This window comes from Furipterus horrens, unplaced genomic scaffold (genome assembly GCF_987537825.1).
Source record: "Furipterus horrens unplaced genomic scaffold, mFurHor1.1.pri manual_scaffold_10, whole genome shotgun sequence".
Lineage (NCBI taxonomy): Eukaryota > Metazoa > Chordata > Mammalia > Chiroptera > Furipteridae > Furipterus > Furipterus horrens.
This window is the reverse complement of record NW_028327180.1, coordinates 67,477,320-67,495,184: the sequence shown is the minus strand read 5'-3', so window position 1 is coordinate 67,495,184 and position 17,865 is coordinate 67,477,320. Positions and strand designations below refer to the sequence as shown.

Below are 17,865 nucleotides of genomic sequence, written 5' to 3'. Positions count from 1 at the left end.
TGAGTTCTAGAAAATATCTGAAAACAGTGTTGTAAGCATTACAATCAAGGTGACAAATGTCAAGGTTTTTTCTGTGTTCTAGGATGTTTGTAGTGATTTTCGGCCTTATGTGAAGGATGGGAGACTTGGATGCACAAGGGAAAATGACCCTGTCCTTGGTCCTGATGGAAGGACGCATGGCAATAAGTGTGCGATGTGTGCTGAGCTGTTGTGAGTATTATGGTCCCCAAGCGGGCCTACCAGGCAGGCCTGATGAGGATGCACTTGGTCGCTGTCCTAAGAACCACTCCACAGAGAGATAAAGTGCTTTTTATGAGGCATGCAGTCCTTTGCCTTCATAAGGACTCTCTTTTTAATTCATATCATCTGCTAAAATTTCTCAAAACGAGAAGATAAGGTGGTTATGCTAGTTATGAAATCTGAGACTTAATTTGCTTAATTATAAGGACTTGCACAGTGTTTTATATGGCATGTTTTAAAATTTAAAAAGGACTTTCATCCGGAATAGCCTAGGTCAGTTATTGGACATGCATTGCTTCATTCGGACATCTATAGAAACTCTTACGAAAATGACAGTCTAATTTAAAATAACAATAATAACAATGTCATGTGGCTGAATTCATTATTAGTATAAAAGGTGGGATTTATGAAAGGAAGAACTATTGGGTTAATCTTTCCCTGGGTGCCTGACATGGCTCCAGGCACTGAGAGCCACATATGAATATGATCCAATTAGTCTTTAATATTCTGGGTGTTAAACAAGGTATAGACTCTCTAATTCATATGCCAACAAGCCTTAAAGTGCTCTATATACATCACTGAGATCTTTAACATCTAGACAGAAAAAGATTTACAGACTAATATACTTCACACCACCTTTAAAAATTACAGTGCACTATTATAGAATTTAAGGGCATGTCTTACCAGGTTTACAAAACATTGATTATAACTGGTTTCTAGACTGGCTATCAGCCTAACTTCCACTTTTTAAAATCTAGAGGACATGTGTTTTTAGTGTTCAAACCTGCGTTAATTCTGCGACTTTGTTTCTTTTCATGCACTAGCTAAAAAAGAGAATTTGACCTCCCTAACTTCTGGCTTCTTTCTTTGTAGAATTAAGATAATAATGCAGATGAGACTGGATTGAATAATAGATGATATGAAGGGACTTAGAAACTCAGCTTCATGTAGCTTTTATTAACAATGATGCATGTACAGGAAGGCAAACAAATACTTTACAAGATATAAAAAGCTATACGGAGGGTGTGGATGACAATATTTCAAGTACTCAGTTTGGTTTTACTTTGTCACAGCATTGATTTAAAGCTCTTGGTTCTGCCTGTTAAGGGGAATTTTCCTGAGATTTTTCTGTTTGTCAATCAAGGAGCCACACCCATCCAGCTGCCCAGAACAAAGCTTCTAATTGACTGTCAGTGAGTCAGGCTCACACCCTTCCTTATCTTTAGCAATTTTTTGGCTCAAGCATTCAAAACAGAGAAAAAAGCTTGTCTCATGTAAAGGGATCAGTTTAACAAGTTAGGGCAAAGGATATGAAAATGCTTAGCACAGAGCTGGGCACTAAAAATACCATCCACCCATAACTGACCAAATGTTTTCTTTCTTTATTTCCTTAAAAAAATATATTACTTTTTGTTATTGTTCAATTACAGCTGCCCTAACTGATTTTTTCTTAACAGCTTAAAGGAAGCTGAAGAAAATGGCAAGCGACAGGATGAAACCAGAATTCGTCGAAGTGCCAAAGAGGTAAATTACTAGCCAACACAATTTGGTTCTTGTGGCTACAAATATTAACATACACTTGAATGTCTGAGGTAATTTAATAATGTCTTTGTCCTTCATTATCACATTGAATTCTTTCCCTTAATTTCAAAATTCCCCAACTTGACAATTCTTAGTATATTAATAATTAAATTTATTTTTTAAATAGTATTTCCTACCTAAAGCTCAAAATATGAAATGTTTCTCTTTGTTTAAAAAACAAAAAAGTAAGTCATAAGTTTATGCAAATTATATTCTGCTTACTTTCCACTAGACTCCTCTCTGGCTTAGTGTAAATTAATTTTGCTTTGAATAAATTATAAAAAATACCACATAGTATAATAATATAAATAAGGAATGACTTTAAAAATAATTCTAGAGTCTTGAACACCATATTTGCTGATATATTTTATGTATAATTTCATTGACAGAAGTTGGAATTATTCATTTTTCCATTATTGTTATTACATTTAGTGAAGTTTGCATTTATAAAGGTCTTGCTCCTGGCAAATAAAAATCTCACACAAATATTGAGGTTGTGGTTTTAAAAATATACTTAAAATTAAGCTGAAGAAATGTTTTAGATGATTTAATTTTTTCATCCAGCATGAAAATATTTATTTTGTTAATAGAATAGGTGTTGTAGATAAAGCAGCCTGGATTTATTAAATCACCATGGTTATCAAAGCTACTTTCAATAAAAGTGATGGTAATTACTTTGCTGAGTGACTAGCTTTTTGCTGAGAAGTCAAAACAACTGAGTTTTGGCCTTACTCCTTCCACCTCTGGGTGTGGGAAACAGCAGGTCATCTCTTCTCCCTGGGCCTCAGTATTCTTAATAGCAAAATGAGGAGGTTGGATAAACAATCTCAGTTCTGCTTTCCTGTCGGGTTTGGATTCTACATCTTGCTCCTCTTTGTGGAATACAAGTACACTATTTTTGTGGATTGTAGGGAGTGCGTTTTCCTAAGGGACCCACAGGTCCAGTTTATGGTAGTCAAGACCTTACCTTCCACTTCATAATGCTACTCAAGGAAGTGGATTTCCCACCCTGTGTGGGGTATTCTGTGTTTTAGCTAAGAAACACAAAGCATTCAGAGTTGTCAACAATTTCTTCAACACTCGCCGAAATTTGAAAAGCAGTTCTTTAGCGGGGGTTGTTCAATTTCTGTCTAAAACCTTGGGTCATCTTGTGCTAGTCAGCATCTGGTCACTCCATTAACACAGAGAGCTCTTTTCCCTAATCTTTCATCACATCTCAGCTACTTTTCCCTCGTCCTCTCTGTGGCTGCTGTCATTGTTTTGGTGGGGTCATTGGACGTGATTATCTTGACTAGGACTGCTTTGTAGGCATGGCTTAATATCTGTCCCATAATTAAACTTTTGTTAGCAGGTTGCTCACAAAAGTATTTCTTCAGAGTCTCCTTGGATGAATCATAACTTATAAACTGAAATTATCATCATTTCTTTTAATGGAATCATTGAGCGTTAATTTTACTACCATGTTAGATTGCTACAACCAGGAAGTTTGGAGCACACACATTGCTCCTCCAAAACCAAATACCTTATTAGGAGGTAATTAGGACTCTTTTAAAGTGTCCTAATCAAACATGTGTAATTTTTTTTTTAAATCATCAAATTCAAGATCTAGAAAAGGTCCTAAAGAGTGCCTGTTCCAAAAGCCTCGTTGTGTGTGTGGCTAGGATTGGGGTTTGAAAAATGTTGGGACTTTGCTGTGTGTGGTCTCCTAGTGAGTCTGAAGCACAATCTAGCCACCCAGGTCTTCTGACTCCAAACCACTCGTAATGCTCATGTTTTCTTGGCTGAAACGGGAAGAGGAAAGTCAGACAGTTGAAGAGAAAGCTAAAGGGAAGCATTTCAAGGTAGGTTATTTTACAACAATATATGTCATCGCAAAATATGATTATTGACACAGAGATTCCCAACTCTAGAGTAATTTGGGATGTGTGTGTGTGTGTGTGTGTGTGTGTTTGAATTTAGCCAACATCAAATAGCAGAGTTTTCAAAACACAAAGAAAAACCTGAAAGTACTGAACCAAAACATCAAGAAATCTGAGTACAAACCTCTCAGACTTGGAGTGGAAGTCACAACCTTTTAAAGGTTTTCTAAGTAAATATTTTTCTTGATGTTCTACCTCTCTAAATTGAGGAATGAGTAAAAATTAGATTCACTCTCTCTGAGGTGTCCACCTATCATACTAGAAATAAACATTTATGAAGGAGGCAGAGTACATAAATATGATGCACAGGTCCATGGAGAAAACAAACTAAAGTGCACATACTGCTCTTGGATAGCATCGTATTTTTTTTCCTGGCCAACTAGTTTGGATTGTTTTTTATTTGATCCATATTAAGGAGCATGTAAATATTTCATCTCACATATTCTATATTCTGTACATTGGCAACTTACTTTTTCTCTTGCCTGTTTCATTTTGTTGGAACTCCATGAAAGATCCCTTTTTAAAATTATATCTTTTCATAGATTTGAAAGTTAATAAGAACTATCTAGTTTTAGAAAATACTTTCTCAACCTTATTCTTTCTAGGACTCTTTTACCTTTTAATAAACACACCACATTGCAGATATAGGTACTAAATAATTTCACAATGTAATTACTATTTCTTATTAATTCTCATTAACATGTTACATATGTTTACCAACACCTTTGAGACTGGGCATTGTTTGACTATGAACCCCTGCTGTACATATTCTGTATTAAAATGCAGTAAAGTGTTAAATATAATTACTTGTCTTTTTAAAGGATCTCTGCAAGGAATATGAACACCAAGTGAGGAATGGAAGACTTTTTTGTACACGGGAGAGCGACCCGGTCCGTGGCCCTGATGGAAGAATGCATGGCAACAAATGTGCCATGTGTGCTGTAATTTTGTGAGTATATATGCGTTTTCTTTGGAATGACTCAGCGGTGAAGTGGAGATTGATTGGAATGATGAGTAAGAATAGCGTAGAGGTGAAGAATTGTTGTTCAGAATTTCTGTAGCAGTTTTATGTTCTCTACCAATGCTAACACCACCTAGTGAGTACATCCCAACGATGGCTGTCTATTTCTGAGTACAGATGGATTGTATTTTCCAGTTGGAAGACTGGATTACAAAATACTTCTTAACATTTCCTCTCATGAATTTTGTAAGCCTTTCTATGAGATAGTCATAATACAAAATGAGGGTAAATGCAGGTACCAAGACTTTGATTGTTTCCTTCAGTAATTATCCCATTGTGACAGCCACACTTTCTTTCAGATCCTTGAACTCTTCTGGGTTATTTCTGCATGTTCTCCCATGCCAGCTTGTCTCAGTCTTGGCCAGCTAATGTCTTCTCTTCTGTGAATTGCATTTCATCATTATCCTTTCTTGGATAAGACCTCCTAAGATCCTTAACTGAAGTCCAATCCTTATAACTCAATGATTTTATTTTATAACAATCATTGCTGTTGGTAACTGGATAATTATTTCTTGTTGACTGTCAGTCTTCCCTATGGGGCTATAAGTTCTAAACAGTGTATGTGTTTGTTCTGTGTACTACTATACTGTATGCCCAAGACCCAGGTTAATGTTTGCCAAAAAACAGTTACTAACTCAATGTTGAATGAATGAATAAGTGAATGAATGAATGAAGATCCCTATTATCGGGAAGCTTAAGGCTAAATAGCAGAAATAAGCTATGGCTGCGCATGCACACACACACAAACATAGTGCAAGACCAAATGAAAGCATCCCATAAGGGGAGAATATGCAAGTTTGAAAATATAGTAACAGCTATAGAAGTTATTTTCCAATTGAAATGAGATGTCTTTTTGAAGAAGAGAGAATTTAAGCTGGGGAGATTGAAAAGAGAGGAAGACTACAACAAAAGGATCATTATAGTGGAAGGAAATGGCATACATGAAGGCAAAATGAAAGACAGGAGTTCTTTGGAGAAATAATGGGATTTCAATCTGATAAGGGACTTTAAAGTGATTGGAAAGTGTTCGTACAAGAACTCAGGAATAGTTAGCTGTTTTTCCACTTCTGTCTAAATGACTGTTTTGTAACATGAATATTTAAAACATCAATAGTCGTTTATTTTTGTTTCTCTCTCCAGAAAACGGCGTTTTTCAGAAGAAAAAAATAAAGCAGTTGAAAACTTGAGAAAAGCTGAAGAAAAAGTTAAAATAAAAAGAGAAATTGAGGTGAGGATTCATTTGATTTGTCTAGTTATGACTTTCGTGGTGTGCGTGTGCGCCTTTTACCCTATAATTCATTTTCAGTGTTGGTTCATTTTTCCACCGCTACTGTGCATCCTAGAGACTATAGTTTTTATTTATAAGATTTATAAAAATAAAATAATAATTATGGCATTACAATTTTAAAGCTCTGTTTGGAGGAAATTGATCAAGTCATATTAGTAAAATAGTTTCACATTCCTAAATGAAGGTATATATCAAAATATTATCTGAGTTCAAAGTCTGGTATGCATTCTTCAAATGTGTGATAGCTGTTCTAGAAGTTTTAGTTTTGAAAGCAATATCAATGGAAAATTTTAATATGCTCTCTTTAAAATCATTCTACATCACACTTTTTAAGCACCTCAACTGGTCATCTGCCTTTTTTTCTATGTTATCCTCTTATCTCAGACACCTAACAGCTTTGCTTTGTGTTGATGCATGAACAACTCACCGGATGTCTGCATTTCTAGCTAACATCTTCCTCAGTCCTCAAGATCCAATTTCTCTTCCACGTGTTTTCATAGAGTAGAAAATGTTTCCATGAGCCAATGGCATTGTGAAAATTCAACATTGGAAGGGATCCTAGAGTATATTTGGACCATTTTACTCCATGAAGAAACCCTATTTGACGTATTTCTTACAGAAAGAGTTATCCTACTTTCTAATGCCTTCACGTTTCTTCATCCTATTGCATAGGTATCATTTTCAACTGCTTTCTTCTTCTCAACCCTAGGTTATGAAGTCTTTTTAATTTTATTTCTCTAATATCCATCAACTATTCTTTTATCTTCCATTTCCATTTTCCTCTCTCTCTCTCTCTCTCTCTCTCTCTCTCTCTCTCTCTCTCTCTCTCTCTCTGTCTCTCTGTCTCTCTCTGTCTCTCTGTCTCTCTTGTCTCTCTCTCTCTCTCTCATCTAGTTTCCCTGATTTTAGTCTCTACTCACTCAAATCCTCCACAATCTAGCTGGATAGTCTTTCTAAAACAAAGATTTGACTATATTCTTCCTTGCTCTAAATAGTTATCATTTTCCCACTTCCTAAGAATGAAGTCCAAATTCCTTTCACACATTAGTGGCCTAGTTTTGACTTATCTTCAAGGTCTCCTTTTTGACCAGTTCACAAACTTTTCTCTCTTTGCCCATTAATTCTTTAGACACTATGCTAATGGCTATAATATCTTGAAATAACATGTTTATTTATGTCTCTGTGTCTGTACATATCATAATTCCTCTTGGGGAACTTTTTTTGCCACATTGATTTTCTGGCAATTATCCTAAAGATAAAAATCAGATATAATGTCTTCTTTGAACTTCCATGAATCAGTTTTTCTTTTGTGCTTGTGCACAACTTATTTCAGACTCGCATCCTGTCTTCATTTTTTATATTGTAATTCCTTATCCCTTTTACCTGAGTGATAAAAGAGCTAAACCACATTTATATTTATATCCTCTTAACTTAATACATTAGTTGAAGACTTAAATGGATGAATATTACAAAGAGACAAATATCACAAAAATTTGGATGATCTTATAAGTTTTATTTTCCAATATTTTTGATAAAGAGCATCTAAAGTTTATAAGCAAAGAACTATATCTAAGTTGTCTCATTTTTATTATTCAGAAACTCTGCAGTGAATTTCAAGGCCATGCAAAGAATGGAATGCTTTTCTGTACCAGAGAAAATGACCCTGTTCGTGGTCCAGATGGGAAAATGCATGGCAACTTGTGTTCCATGTGTCAAGTCTTCTAGTGAGTATCGAGGTTTCAGATTGTCAGGGAGAGAACAGAGCTTACAGATAAGCTAAGCTAGTTTCACAGATGGGGAAACTGTGGCTTGAAATAGGGAAGGGAGTTGAGTATATTACACTGAAAATGTTCGTGACAGAACTGGGAGTAAGTACCTAGCGCTCTTTTTTCCAGGTGTTTCCTCTGTCCTGTCACTCATCCTCTTAGCACGAGGACATCCCAAGAAGGATAAGCTTGTACAAATACCAAATTCTTCCTGCTGCTGATATTTCATATGTGAATCTGCTGTACAAGTTTATAGGTATATCTAATCTTCTAGAGGCATAAGGGCCCAAAGTTAGCACTTAATGTAGAAATTGATAAGTAGAGTTAAAGTTGCCTATGAAATGACCATGAACCCTCAGAATTACAGTAAATGTTACTTTATATAACATTTCTCAGTAAGTTAAAATTGATGGTCTGCTTTCAAAATATGAAACTGCTCTCAGTTTATTTGATCGAGCTTAGTTTAAGTAATTGATTTAGACTTAGAATCTGTGGCCTTTTGATTGGTAACCATGTGTGGTTGAAATACCATCAGTTAACTATACATATAATGCAAGTCTATTGTTCAAAGCAAATTTAGGCTCATTTGGTTTATCATCATATGGCCTTTTTCTACCCACCCTACATTTTGTCTTTAGGTAACACAGCCATGAAGAAGCAATACTTTACGCTGAATTAATAAAGCATGATGGAGTAGATAGATCATAGACTTCGAGGGGAGAAACCTTGACTAGTTGTAGTCATAACCAAAAAGTGTAGCCAAAGTCCTCTCTGCCTCACTCCTGCCTGTGAAAGAAGGGGACCAGCTGATATGCTTTGTTAAGGCCACTTTCAGCCTTCAGGTGTAATGTCACCATGGTATTAGCTTTGATAATCTCCTTTATGGATATTAATGATGTTTCATTTCTGACCACAGGCAAGAAAGGTAATTTATAGAAAGCAAGTTTTCCAGATCCACAATTACTATATTTTTTTCAGTGTTAAACAGAAACTATAAAGAAGTTATGATATCTTACCATACTGGCAGCTGTTTTGTAGCTTCTCATTGGTATGCAGTAATAAAAGAACAAACTTGCTTCTTCCTTCCTAAGGAGGGAGGAAAGATTAGCAATGCAGGAATGTGGAGAAATTATTCCCTGTGTTTGGTCCTATGACTCCTCTCATTTCCTCTCATTCAGCCAAGCGGAAGCCAAAGAAAAGAAAAAGGCAGAAGCAAGGAATAAGAGAGAGCCTGGAAAAGCACCTTCATTTGCAGTGAGTTGAACCTGTCAATAAGTCCTACTTGGAATGATAATTTGAACATACTTCAAAGAGCCTAAAGACTGGAATACTACCCTGTAAAAATAATGAGGAAATCTTAACCCTTCAAGCTGGGGATGACATTGACGTGAATACTATGGGGGCTTGATCCATTCTTGCTGCTTCAGAGACTAATTGTGTACAATAAAAATTTTCAGAGACTCCACCTGTATATTTTCTGCAGAAGAATTTTTGAAATTTCACATCTGAGTTGATCCCACACTTGTGCCCCCACCCCCAAAGCATAATTTTTATTTCTGAAATATCACGATATTTGTTTCCATAGCTCCATGTAAGTTATTATCACCTATTGTTTAGAAGAACGTCTCCTGATTTTTCATCTAGGTTTTGATCTATCCCTTACCCAGCTGCCCCCCCCCAACACAGCCAGAGTAAAGTTTCAAAATGTTAATTATGTCACAGTACCACAGTGCTTAGAATCCACAAGTAGTTGTTATGGAGCTGATCAAGGACACATGTCAGTCTCCTCATCTTTCTTCTGATTTGGCTTCTTACCTGCACTCAGAAATTGATCTTCTGCCATATACGGTGCAGTTTTCTGCTTGTGTCTCTTGGTTTAACAATCTAGAAAACACATTTCCCAATCCATTAAATCAGAGTAAATCCTACTTACTCTCCATGGTGTCACTCAGATTATTCCTGTGCCCTGACATCTCACCTGGTTTCCACAATTGGATTTCATGGCCCCAAATTCTTGAGTTCTCAGACTTTCTTGTACCTATATGTTTACACTTATTTTATTTGGTTTAATTTATAGTAGAGTTTACTTGTCTATTTATTTTATCCTAGTACATCTTATGGTTTCCATCTCTTAGCAACTGATGGGTGCTCTCTGCGGAACTGAACCTTACATTTGAGAGAAGCATAACTAAAACCCCAGACTCCAAGAAGAACGGCATTGGTTCCTGCCAATGCAGGTGTTCCAACTTACGGCTTTGAACAGGAATGAAATGTGTGCCCAGCTTATTTCTCTACTTTGATAGGAGCTGTGCAGTGAATACCGCAAGTTTGTGAGGAATGGGCGACTACCCTGCACCAGAGAGAACGACCCCATCCAGGGCCCAGATGGGAAAATGCATGGCAACACCTGCTCCATGTGTGAGGTCTTCTTGTGAGTAGCCCTGCAGCTGAAAAATGTGGGAGGGTTCTGTCCTTTCTGCTATGATTCTTTCTTTAATTTTTTGTTTTGTTTTAATATATATATATATTTTTTTTAATTTATTTATTTTTTTAAATTGTATTTGTTTCTTGTTGGCATTTTTGTGCCACATTTTTGCACAATGTCATAATTGTCAAAAAACAGTTACTGCAGTTCAGTCACTGACAGGTTGAGTTCCTGTGGCAGTAAAAAAGAAGTAGAACCAGGATCTTACCTGCGCAGAGTGGGATATGAAGTCAACTGAAACTACACCACTGATCCCAAAGCAAACAAACCAATATGCAAACACAGTGCCTCAGTTCACACACAGGGCCCAGGGGAGCATTTTGGAATAAGGGGTGACTGGGATGTGGTGGTGTTAACTGCTCTCATTGCCTTGTCAGCTTGAAGAGCTTTGTTGAAGCCTCTCCTATGCCCCTAACCCCTAAACTTCTCCCTCAGAGTAACCAGAACTCTTCCTTCATTGTACTAATAACAACCAATAACTGTAAACTTAAATGTGTGACTGTCACACATTGACTGTCTTCCTCTAGATAATTATTATTATTATGGAAGGGATTCTAGAAAATATAAGCACCGAGTTCAGATTAACCTTGTGCTTCATTTCTATGTTCAATCATGAGAGGGATACTTCAACAGAAAGATTAAAACATATTTAGAGGAAATGGAGAAAAGTATAAAAACCATGTCCACTTGGGATTACGAAGTCTTGGCACACTTAGCCAGGGAATGTTACAGTCTTGAAATGTCCAAATAGGTTTTATCTTTCAATGTGCAAACAGGACTGGTTTGAGGTTGTCTTCATGTGTGAAGGTGGGGCCAGTGAGGGAAAGTTCTGGAAGAAAGGAGGAACTTTCTACTGGTTTGGGGACTTTTAAAGTTGAAAGGACCTACCATGGGATTTCAGGGATATATAGGTGGAGAATTGGCTGGCAAATTAAAGAAAAGCTAGATAGTAATCAGAGATATAGTTGTGTGTGTTGGAAGTTTAGAAAATCACCTCTGGCCTAGGGTTGACCATCTTAGTCTGCATTTATTAGTTCTGTGTCCTTGGGAAAGTGGTACATTCTGTCAGTTTTCTTACCTGTAAATTATGGTTATAATAGTACTTTTGCTTCATGCATTTGTGAAAGTTTCATTAGTATGAACACAAGTTAGGCACATAGTTAGAATTTGATAAATATCAACTGTAGCAATTAAATGCTATTTGAGATCACTTTCAATCTCGAGATTTTATGCTTCTTACTCATTTCTTTCTTGATCACTCTCTTTTAGCCAAGCAGAAGAAGAAGAAAAGAAAAGGAAGGAAGCTGAATTGAGAAATAAAAGGCAATCTGAGAATACAACTTCCTTTCAGGTGAGGGACCTTTTCCAAGTCACAGGCCTGCGGACCTGGAATCTGTAGATGGTCCTCAGGGAGCCCATCAATTCCCTCAAACAGCAGGGAACATTTGGACAGTTTCTGTTTGTGTGCGTTTATGTGTGTACATAGACACATGTGCACATGTGACTATTTTTCAGTTGAAAATCCATTACATTTATCACTTGAAAATATTCATGTCTTCAAAGTTAAGAACTATTTTTAAATGAACCAATTGCTGATTCCCACTTAAGAAAAAGTCTAAACATCAGGTGTTTTTGCAGCATAATCCAACCTGAGTTTAATACATCAAACTTCCCTTCTCCATTTCAAGGAGCTATGCAGTGAATACCGTAAGTACGTGAGGAACGGACGACTTCCCTGCACCAGGGAGAACGACCCCATCGAGGGCCCAGATGGGAAAATGCACGGCAACACCTGCTCCATGTGTGAGGCCTTCTTGTGAGTGGAACTCAGCACTTCTGGCAGAGTGGGGAGATGAAACAGAATAGGGGGATGGAACTAAGGGAAGTTTTTAAATAACTGTGAGTAATGCATTTTCCTCTTCAGTGTAGCATTCAATTTTGGGTGTCCCGTTTAAGTAAGCTAAAAACACACATACACACACACACAACCAAATTAGCAGGTAGAGAGTTTTCAGATGATAATTATTGTGATGTAAAGAGATAGAGTCATCTCTTTTAGGATATTTCAGAAAGAACTCAGAATCTTTTTTTCAGAGAAGAAAATACTCGATGATAACATTACTCATTACTGTTAGTTTTATAAATGATTAACAGCTGAAATAGGAAATTGATGATATTACATATAAATATCATTTTGGTACAAAGCAAATTTTAGGAGACTTTAGTTTAGTTCACTATCTCTCTGCTCAATCTGCCTGACCTCAAAGAATAGAATTAAAATGGTGAGATCTATGGGGAGACAGGTTTGAGTGTAACATGAAGATGAACTTGACAGCAGTTAGAGAAGGAAAGACTGCATCAGGAATGGTGATTTTCTTGTGTCGGAGTTGGAGGCCCATTTGTAGGGGACTAAAGTGTAACTGTACGATTAAAAATGACATGCTTTATCCCCTGAAATAAGCCTATGGTATTCTTTTTCTTTATTTTTTAAATATATTTTATTGATTATGCTATTACGGTTGTCCCAATTTTCACCCTTTACCCCTCTCCACTCAGTACCCCCTTTCTCTCCAGCACTTTCCCCCTTAGTTCATATCCATGGATCGTGCATATAAGTTCTTTGGCTTTTCCATTTCCTATACTAATATTGACACCCCCTTGTCTATTTTGTATCTATCCATTATGCTTCTTAATTCCTGCACCTTCTCCCCCTTTTCCCCATTCCCCCTCCCTGCTGATAACCCTCTAAATGATCCCCATACCTATGATTCTGTTTCTGTTTTGGTTGTTTGCTTAGTTTGTCTTTTTAGATTCAGTTGTTGATAGTTGCAAGTTTGTTGTCCTTTTAATGTTCATAGTTTTGATCTTCTTTTTCTTAAATAAGTCCCTTTAACATTTCATAAAATAATGGTTTGGTGATGATGAACTCCTTTAGCTTTATCTTGTCTGAAGTACTTTATCTGCCCTTCCATTCTAAATGATAGCTTTGCTGGATAGAGGAATCTATGTTGTAGGTCCTTGCTTTTCATCACTTTGAATACTTCTTGCCAGTCACTTCTTGCCTGCAAAGTTTCTTCTGAGAAATCAGCTGACAGTCATTTGGGAACTCCTTTGTAGGTAATTCTCTGCTTTTCTCTTGCTGCTTTTAAGATTCTCTCTTTATCTTGGACTTTTGGCATTTTAATTATGATGTGTCTTGGTGTGTCTTTGGCATTTTAATTATGATGTGTCTTTGGGTCCAACTTGTTTGGGACTCTCTGTGCTTCCTGGAGTTGTATGTCTATTTCCTTCACTGAATTAGGGAAGTTCTCCTTCATTATTTTTTCAAGTAAGTTTTCAATTTCTTGCCCTTCCTTTTCTCCTTCTAATGCTCCTATGATTCAGATGTTGGTACATTTAAAGTTGTCCCAGAGGTTCCTAAGCCTATCCTCATTTTTTTAAATTCTTTTTTCTTCCTGCTGTTCTGATTGAATGCTTTTTCCTTCCTTGTGTTCCAAATCATTGATTTGATTCTTGGCTTCATCCTCTCCACTGTTGGTTCCCTGTAGATTTTTATTTCTTTACTTGGTGTAACCTTCATTTCTTCCCTTATGTTTTTACTGTGCTCAGTGAGTTCCTGGAGTATCCTGATGGACAGTGTTTTGAACTGTGCCTCGAATAGTTTGCTTATCTCCATTTCCTTTAGTTCTTTTTCTAGAGTTTTATTCTGTTCTTTCATTCGGGCCATATTTCCTTGTCTCCTCAATTCAGCAGCCTCCCTGTGTTTGTTTCTGTGTATTAGGTAGAGCTGCTTTAACTCCCTGTCTTAGAAAAGGCACCTGTAAATTGTGTGTGGTGGAACCTTAGGCAATCCCCAGGGCAGGGCAACCTGTTTCACTGCTTTGTGGCTCTGTGTGGGGTGAGGGCTCAGAGAGGGAACAATGCTGTTGCTTGGCTTTTGGAGGTTGGCCCAGCACTTGCCCCATTTCCAGTCACTTCACCTACTTCCTATATGTGCCTGGTGCCCTTCCAGCTGTTGCCCTAGTGGTGAATCCCAGAGTGAGTGGGTTTTCATGCATTCCAAGTCCCTGTGGGCCCTTTACATGAACACTCCTGAAAGTCCAGCAGTTTCTCCTGCTACCCCAACACCCACTGGCTTTTCCAACCAGAATATGGGGGTTTATCTTCCCAGCACTGGAACCCTGGGCTGTGCAGTCTGGCCTGGGGCTGGGATTGCTCACTCCCAAGGTATCCTTCCTGATTTTTATCCACCACACATGAATGTGAGACCACTTGTTCCACCTCTGTCACCACCTCATTGTGTCTTTCCTCCTCTCCACCCATCTCCACCACTCTGCCCCTCCTACCTGTCTGGATGAATGTGGCTCCTTTAAATCCCTGGTTGTCAGTCTTTCATACAGCTTGATTTTCTGACAGTTATGGTTGTTATTTGTTTTGAGATATAGTTGTAATTCTCTATGGGGTTGCATGAGGAGGCGAAACGTCTACCTATGCCTCCATCTTGATCAGATTACCAAGCCTATGGTATTCCTAAAGTCTTTAGATCCTTGTCCAAAGGGATACTCCAATTTATTTCCTATATGCCAGACTCTCTGATTTTGGATTTAGTCATGCAGTCTTCCCTGGTGGAAAGCAATACAGCCCAGCAAATTGATCCCACAGTGTTTGGGCCATTGAAAATCAATTAGGTGGAAGTCAAGATGATGACCATATGATTATGTAATCAACATTTATTGAATACATACAATCATCATATACTTCCTAAGAGCTTTGTTGCCTAGTCTCATTTAATCTTCACAACAAACGTATGAAACAAGTTCTATATTATTACAACTTTCAGATGGAAAAATAAATGCCCAGAGAGGCTGAGAATGATAGAAATATCAGCACAGAAAAAATGAAGAAAACTATATTTTTTTCTTTGTGTGGTGTAGACAGGATATAATCATTTAGCAAAACCATTATCACCTTCTGGTAGTTATATCTGCCTATATTTAGGCTCAGTTCTGTCTGCTTTTCTTTACCTCTACATTAATCTTTCCATGGCAAGAAAGTAATTCTGCCATCTGCTGGTCAGCTCTGCTACTTCCTGGTAATTTCCCAGTATGGAAAGAAAATGCTTCTTGAATTTTTTAGGCAACTTAGACTCATGATAAAGTTTAGATCATTGTCCTTTTAAAGTAGTATGAGAAACATCACAATTTTGGAGATATTTTAATAATTTTCTCTCATCACTATGAAATGCCATATCAAAAAAATAAGATTTTATCACCTCGTATTTTATGGATATGTTAGCAAAAAATATTGCCTTTCTTGAGAATCATTCTTCCCTTTATAGTCTTTTCTTGCACACTTTCAAACCATATGCAAACATTCTTTTCAACTTCCGAAATGTTTTAATTTGATTAACGAGCAAGTCTTGTGATAATTGGAACATATTAAAACATATTCACAAATTATCTAATTTTTTTCTATATCCTATGATTGAATAATTGTGTTATAGATTCAATTATGATATAGATCTATTCACTAACCTCAGTTTGCAACACTGTTAGTTATGGCTAAGAACTATAACTTGCACTTTGTTTCCATCATATGCCTGTTTTTGGAGAATTCACTTTTAATAATGATTATAGTGATAATGATACCAATCTCTTACATCACTATTGTCAATCTTTTTACTATTGACCAGATACTTACTCTCATTGCTTTACAGGTATCAGCTCACTTCATGCTCACAACAATCTTATGAGAAAAATATTCTTCTTTTTCTTTTTTTACACAAAAGTGCCATATTTGTTCAAGAGAATATAGTGGTTCTAAGTACACAGATGTATACAAATCAACATAGAGCCCCAAGACATAATAAGTAAAAATAAAGGATACAGACAGCTTGAAGATATTTATGTATATTCTTAAAACACCAAAATAATACTGTTTCCTTATGATATCAGGTGGAAACATAAAGAATAGATGAATGTATACACAACCTCATTGTGGTGGTTGCCTCTGTAGAGTACAAGGAGGCACAGGACACAGAGAACTGGTTAAATAAGGACTTTGACTTACATGACAATCAGTTAATGTCTTAAAAATGGGGGATATTATTTCTGGATAATGGAAATGTATATATTATTATATATTAATAAGAAAAATATTCTTATTGCCTCACCTGTTCCTCTTCTACCTGTCCCATTTAAAGTTGAGGAAGCACAAAGATGTTAGGACAGTTTTTGTGTTTCTTATGCAATCTGGCTCCAGAGTTTTTGCTCTTAACTACTGTGCTGTATTGCTTTTCAGAAGCCAAATATTGCTACTTTATAGAGAGTTACTGCAGATGCTAAAGAATCAGCCAATGAGAAAGTCTTATTGCAGTGGATTTGCTGGGAAGCCAAATAGATTTACTCATTAAGAGACTTTCTCTTGTACCCCATTCTCTTGGGGAAAGGTGACTCATTCTAATTTATTACCCAATAAAATTGCAAAGTACAGTGACTGGATCTTTGGGGTTGATTGAGAACAGTCAAAGCAAGGAATGATCAACTTGTAAATGTTACGGACCTATTCTAGTGTATTAAGATCCATTTCTGCTTTCTCTTTCTCTCTCCCCCTGTTATGTGCAGTCAACAAGAAGAAAGAGCAAGAGCAAAGGCTAAAAGAGAGGCTGCAAAGGTAACTTGCTCAGGAATGCTAATGTTATGCTATGCTTTGGCATTTTTTTCTCTGTAATAGCATTCTAGATATCTCATCAGCAGTAATGATTTTCTGTTCAATTTTTATGCCTGCAATGAATAAAGAAAACCTTTAACCTGAGGGGAAAATGGTCTTGATTAGAAGTTTCCAGAGTACCAATTTTATTGCATGATAATTCAAATTTTGAGTTTTATTTCATGCAAATTTGAGTGTTAATTTACTTTGTAAGTGATACTCTTCCATGTTTGGCTTTTCCTAGATTTCTGTTATCAGGTACAGATTATTACTATCAACCTTTACAATTTACTAATTTCGATGTATATCATTCAAACTTCTATTATTTCTAATAGAGAGTACAAGATCTCTATCATTTACATTAGTCCAATTTACAGAAAAAAGTGCCCAAGTACTTATTGTATTTGTTCTTTGTCACCTCCCAAATATGGAGGAAATACTACTATTCTCACCCCAAAATTAATGATTATTATGTGAAATTTTTTACTAATTATTTTTTATAATTTTATAATTTTACAAGTAGGAGAACAAAGTCTGTCTATGTGCAGATGGTGGATTACTCTCATATTAAAGCTATATACATGATTTACCTTGATGTATTCTATCTCCTAACAATACCTACAAAGTATAAGCCTAATCATTTATTTGGGGAAAGTTGGCACAGTTTAAAAGTTACCTATTAAACTGATTCACTTTCTCAATAACTTTCTTTCTTTAGAATTGAACATGTGTTTTACCCATCATATATGATCAGTTGCTTAGTTGACTTATTTTTGAAATGATTCTAACACATTACTTTTTCTCTCCACTCCTGTTTTTACTCTCCTGTTTTAAATATACATCCCCCACTTTAGCAA

The 17,865-nt window shown here is 36.5% G+C and overlaps 1 protein-coding gene across 2 annotated transcripts in view; it reads left to right on the top strand.

The window, feature by feature from the left end:
- Positions 1-17,865, top strand: part of SPINK5 (serine peptidase inhibitor Kazal type 5) — a 74,251-nt gene that overhangs the window by 24,503 nt on the left and 31,883 nt on the right. The window contains exons 8-17 of one of the 2 annotated variants that reach the window (XM_090288060.1): positions 83-210; positions 1,698-1,764; positions 4,562-4,689; positions 5,902-5,989; positions 7,646-7,773; positions 8,994-9,069; positions 10,119-10,246; positions 11,570-11,651; positions 11,989-12,116; positions 16,924-16,972. In XM_090288060.1, coding sequence (XP_090144186.1) covers positions 83-210; positions 1,698-1,764; positions 4,562-4,689; positions 5,902-5,989; positions 7,646-7,773; positions 8,994-9,069; positions 10,119-10,246; positions 11,570-11,651; positions 11,989-12,116; positions 16,924-16,972 — 1,002 coding nt within the window. Of the gene's footprint in view, positions 1-82; positions 211-1,697; positions 1,765-4,561; positions 4,690-5,901; positions 5,990-7,645; positions 7,774-8,993; positions 9,070-10,118; positions 10,247-11,569; positions 11,652-11,988; positions 12,117-16,923; positions 16,973-17,865 lie in introns of those variants that run through there. The other variant, XM_090288059.1, reaches the window with a different exon arrangement.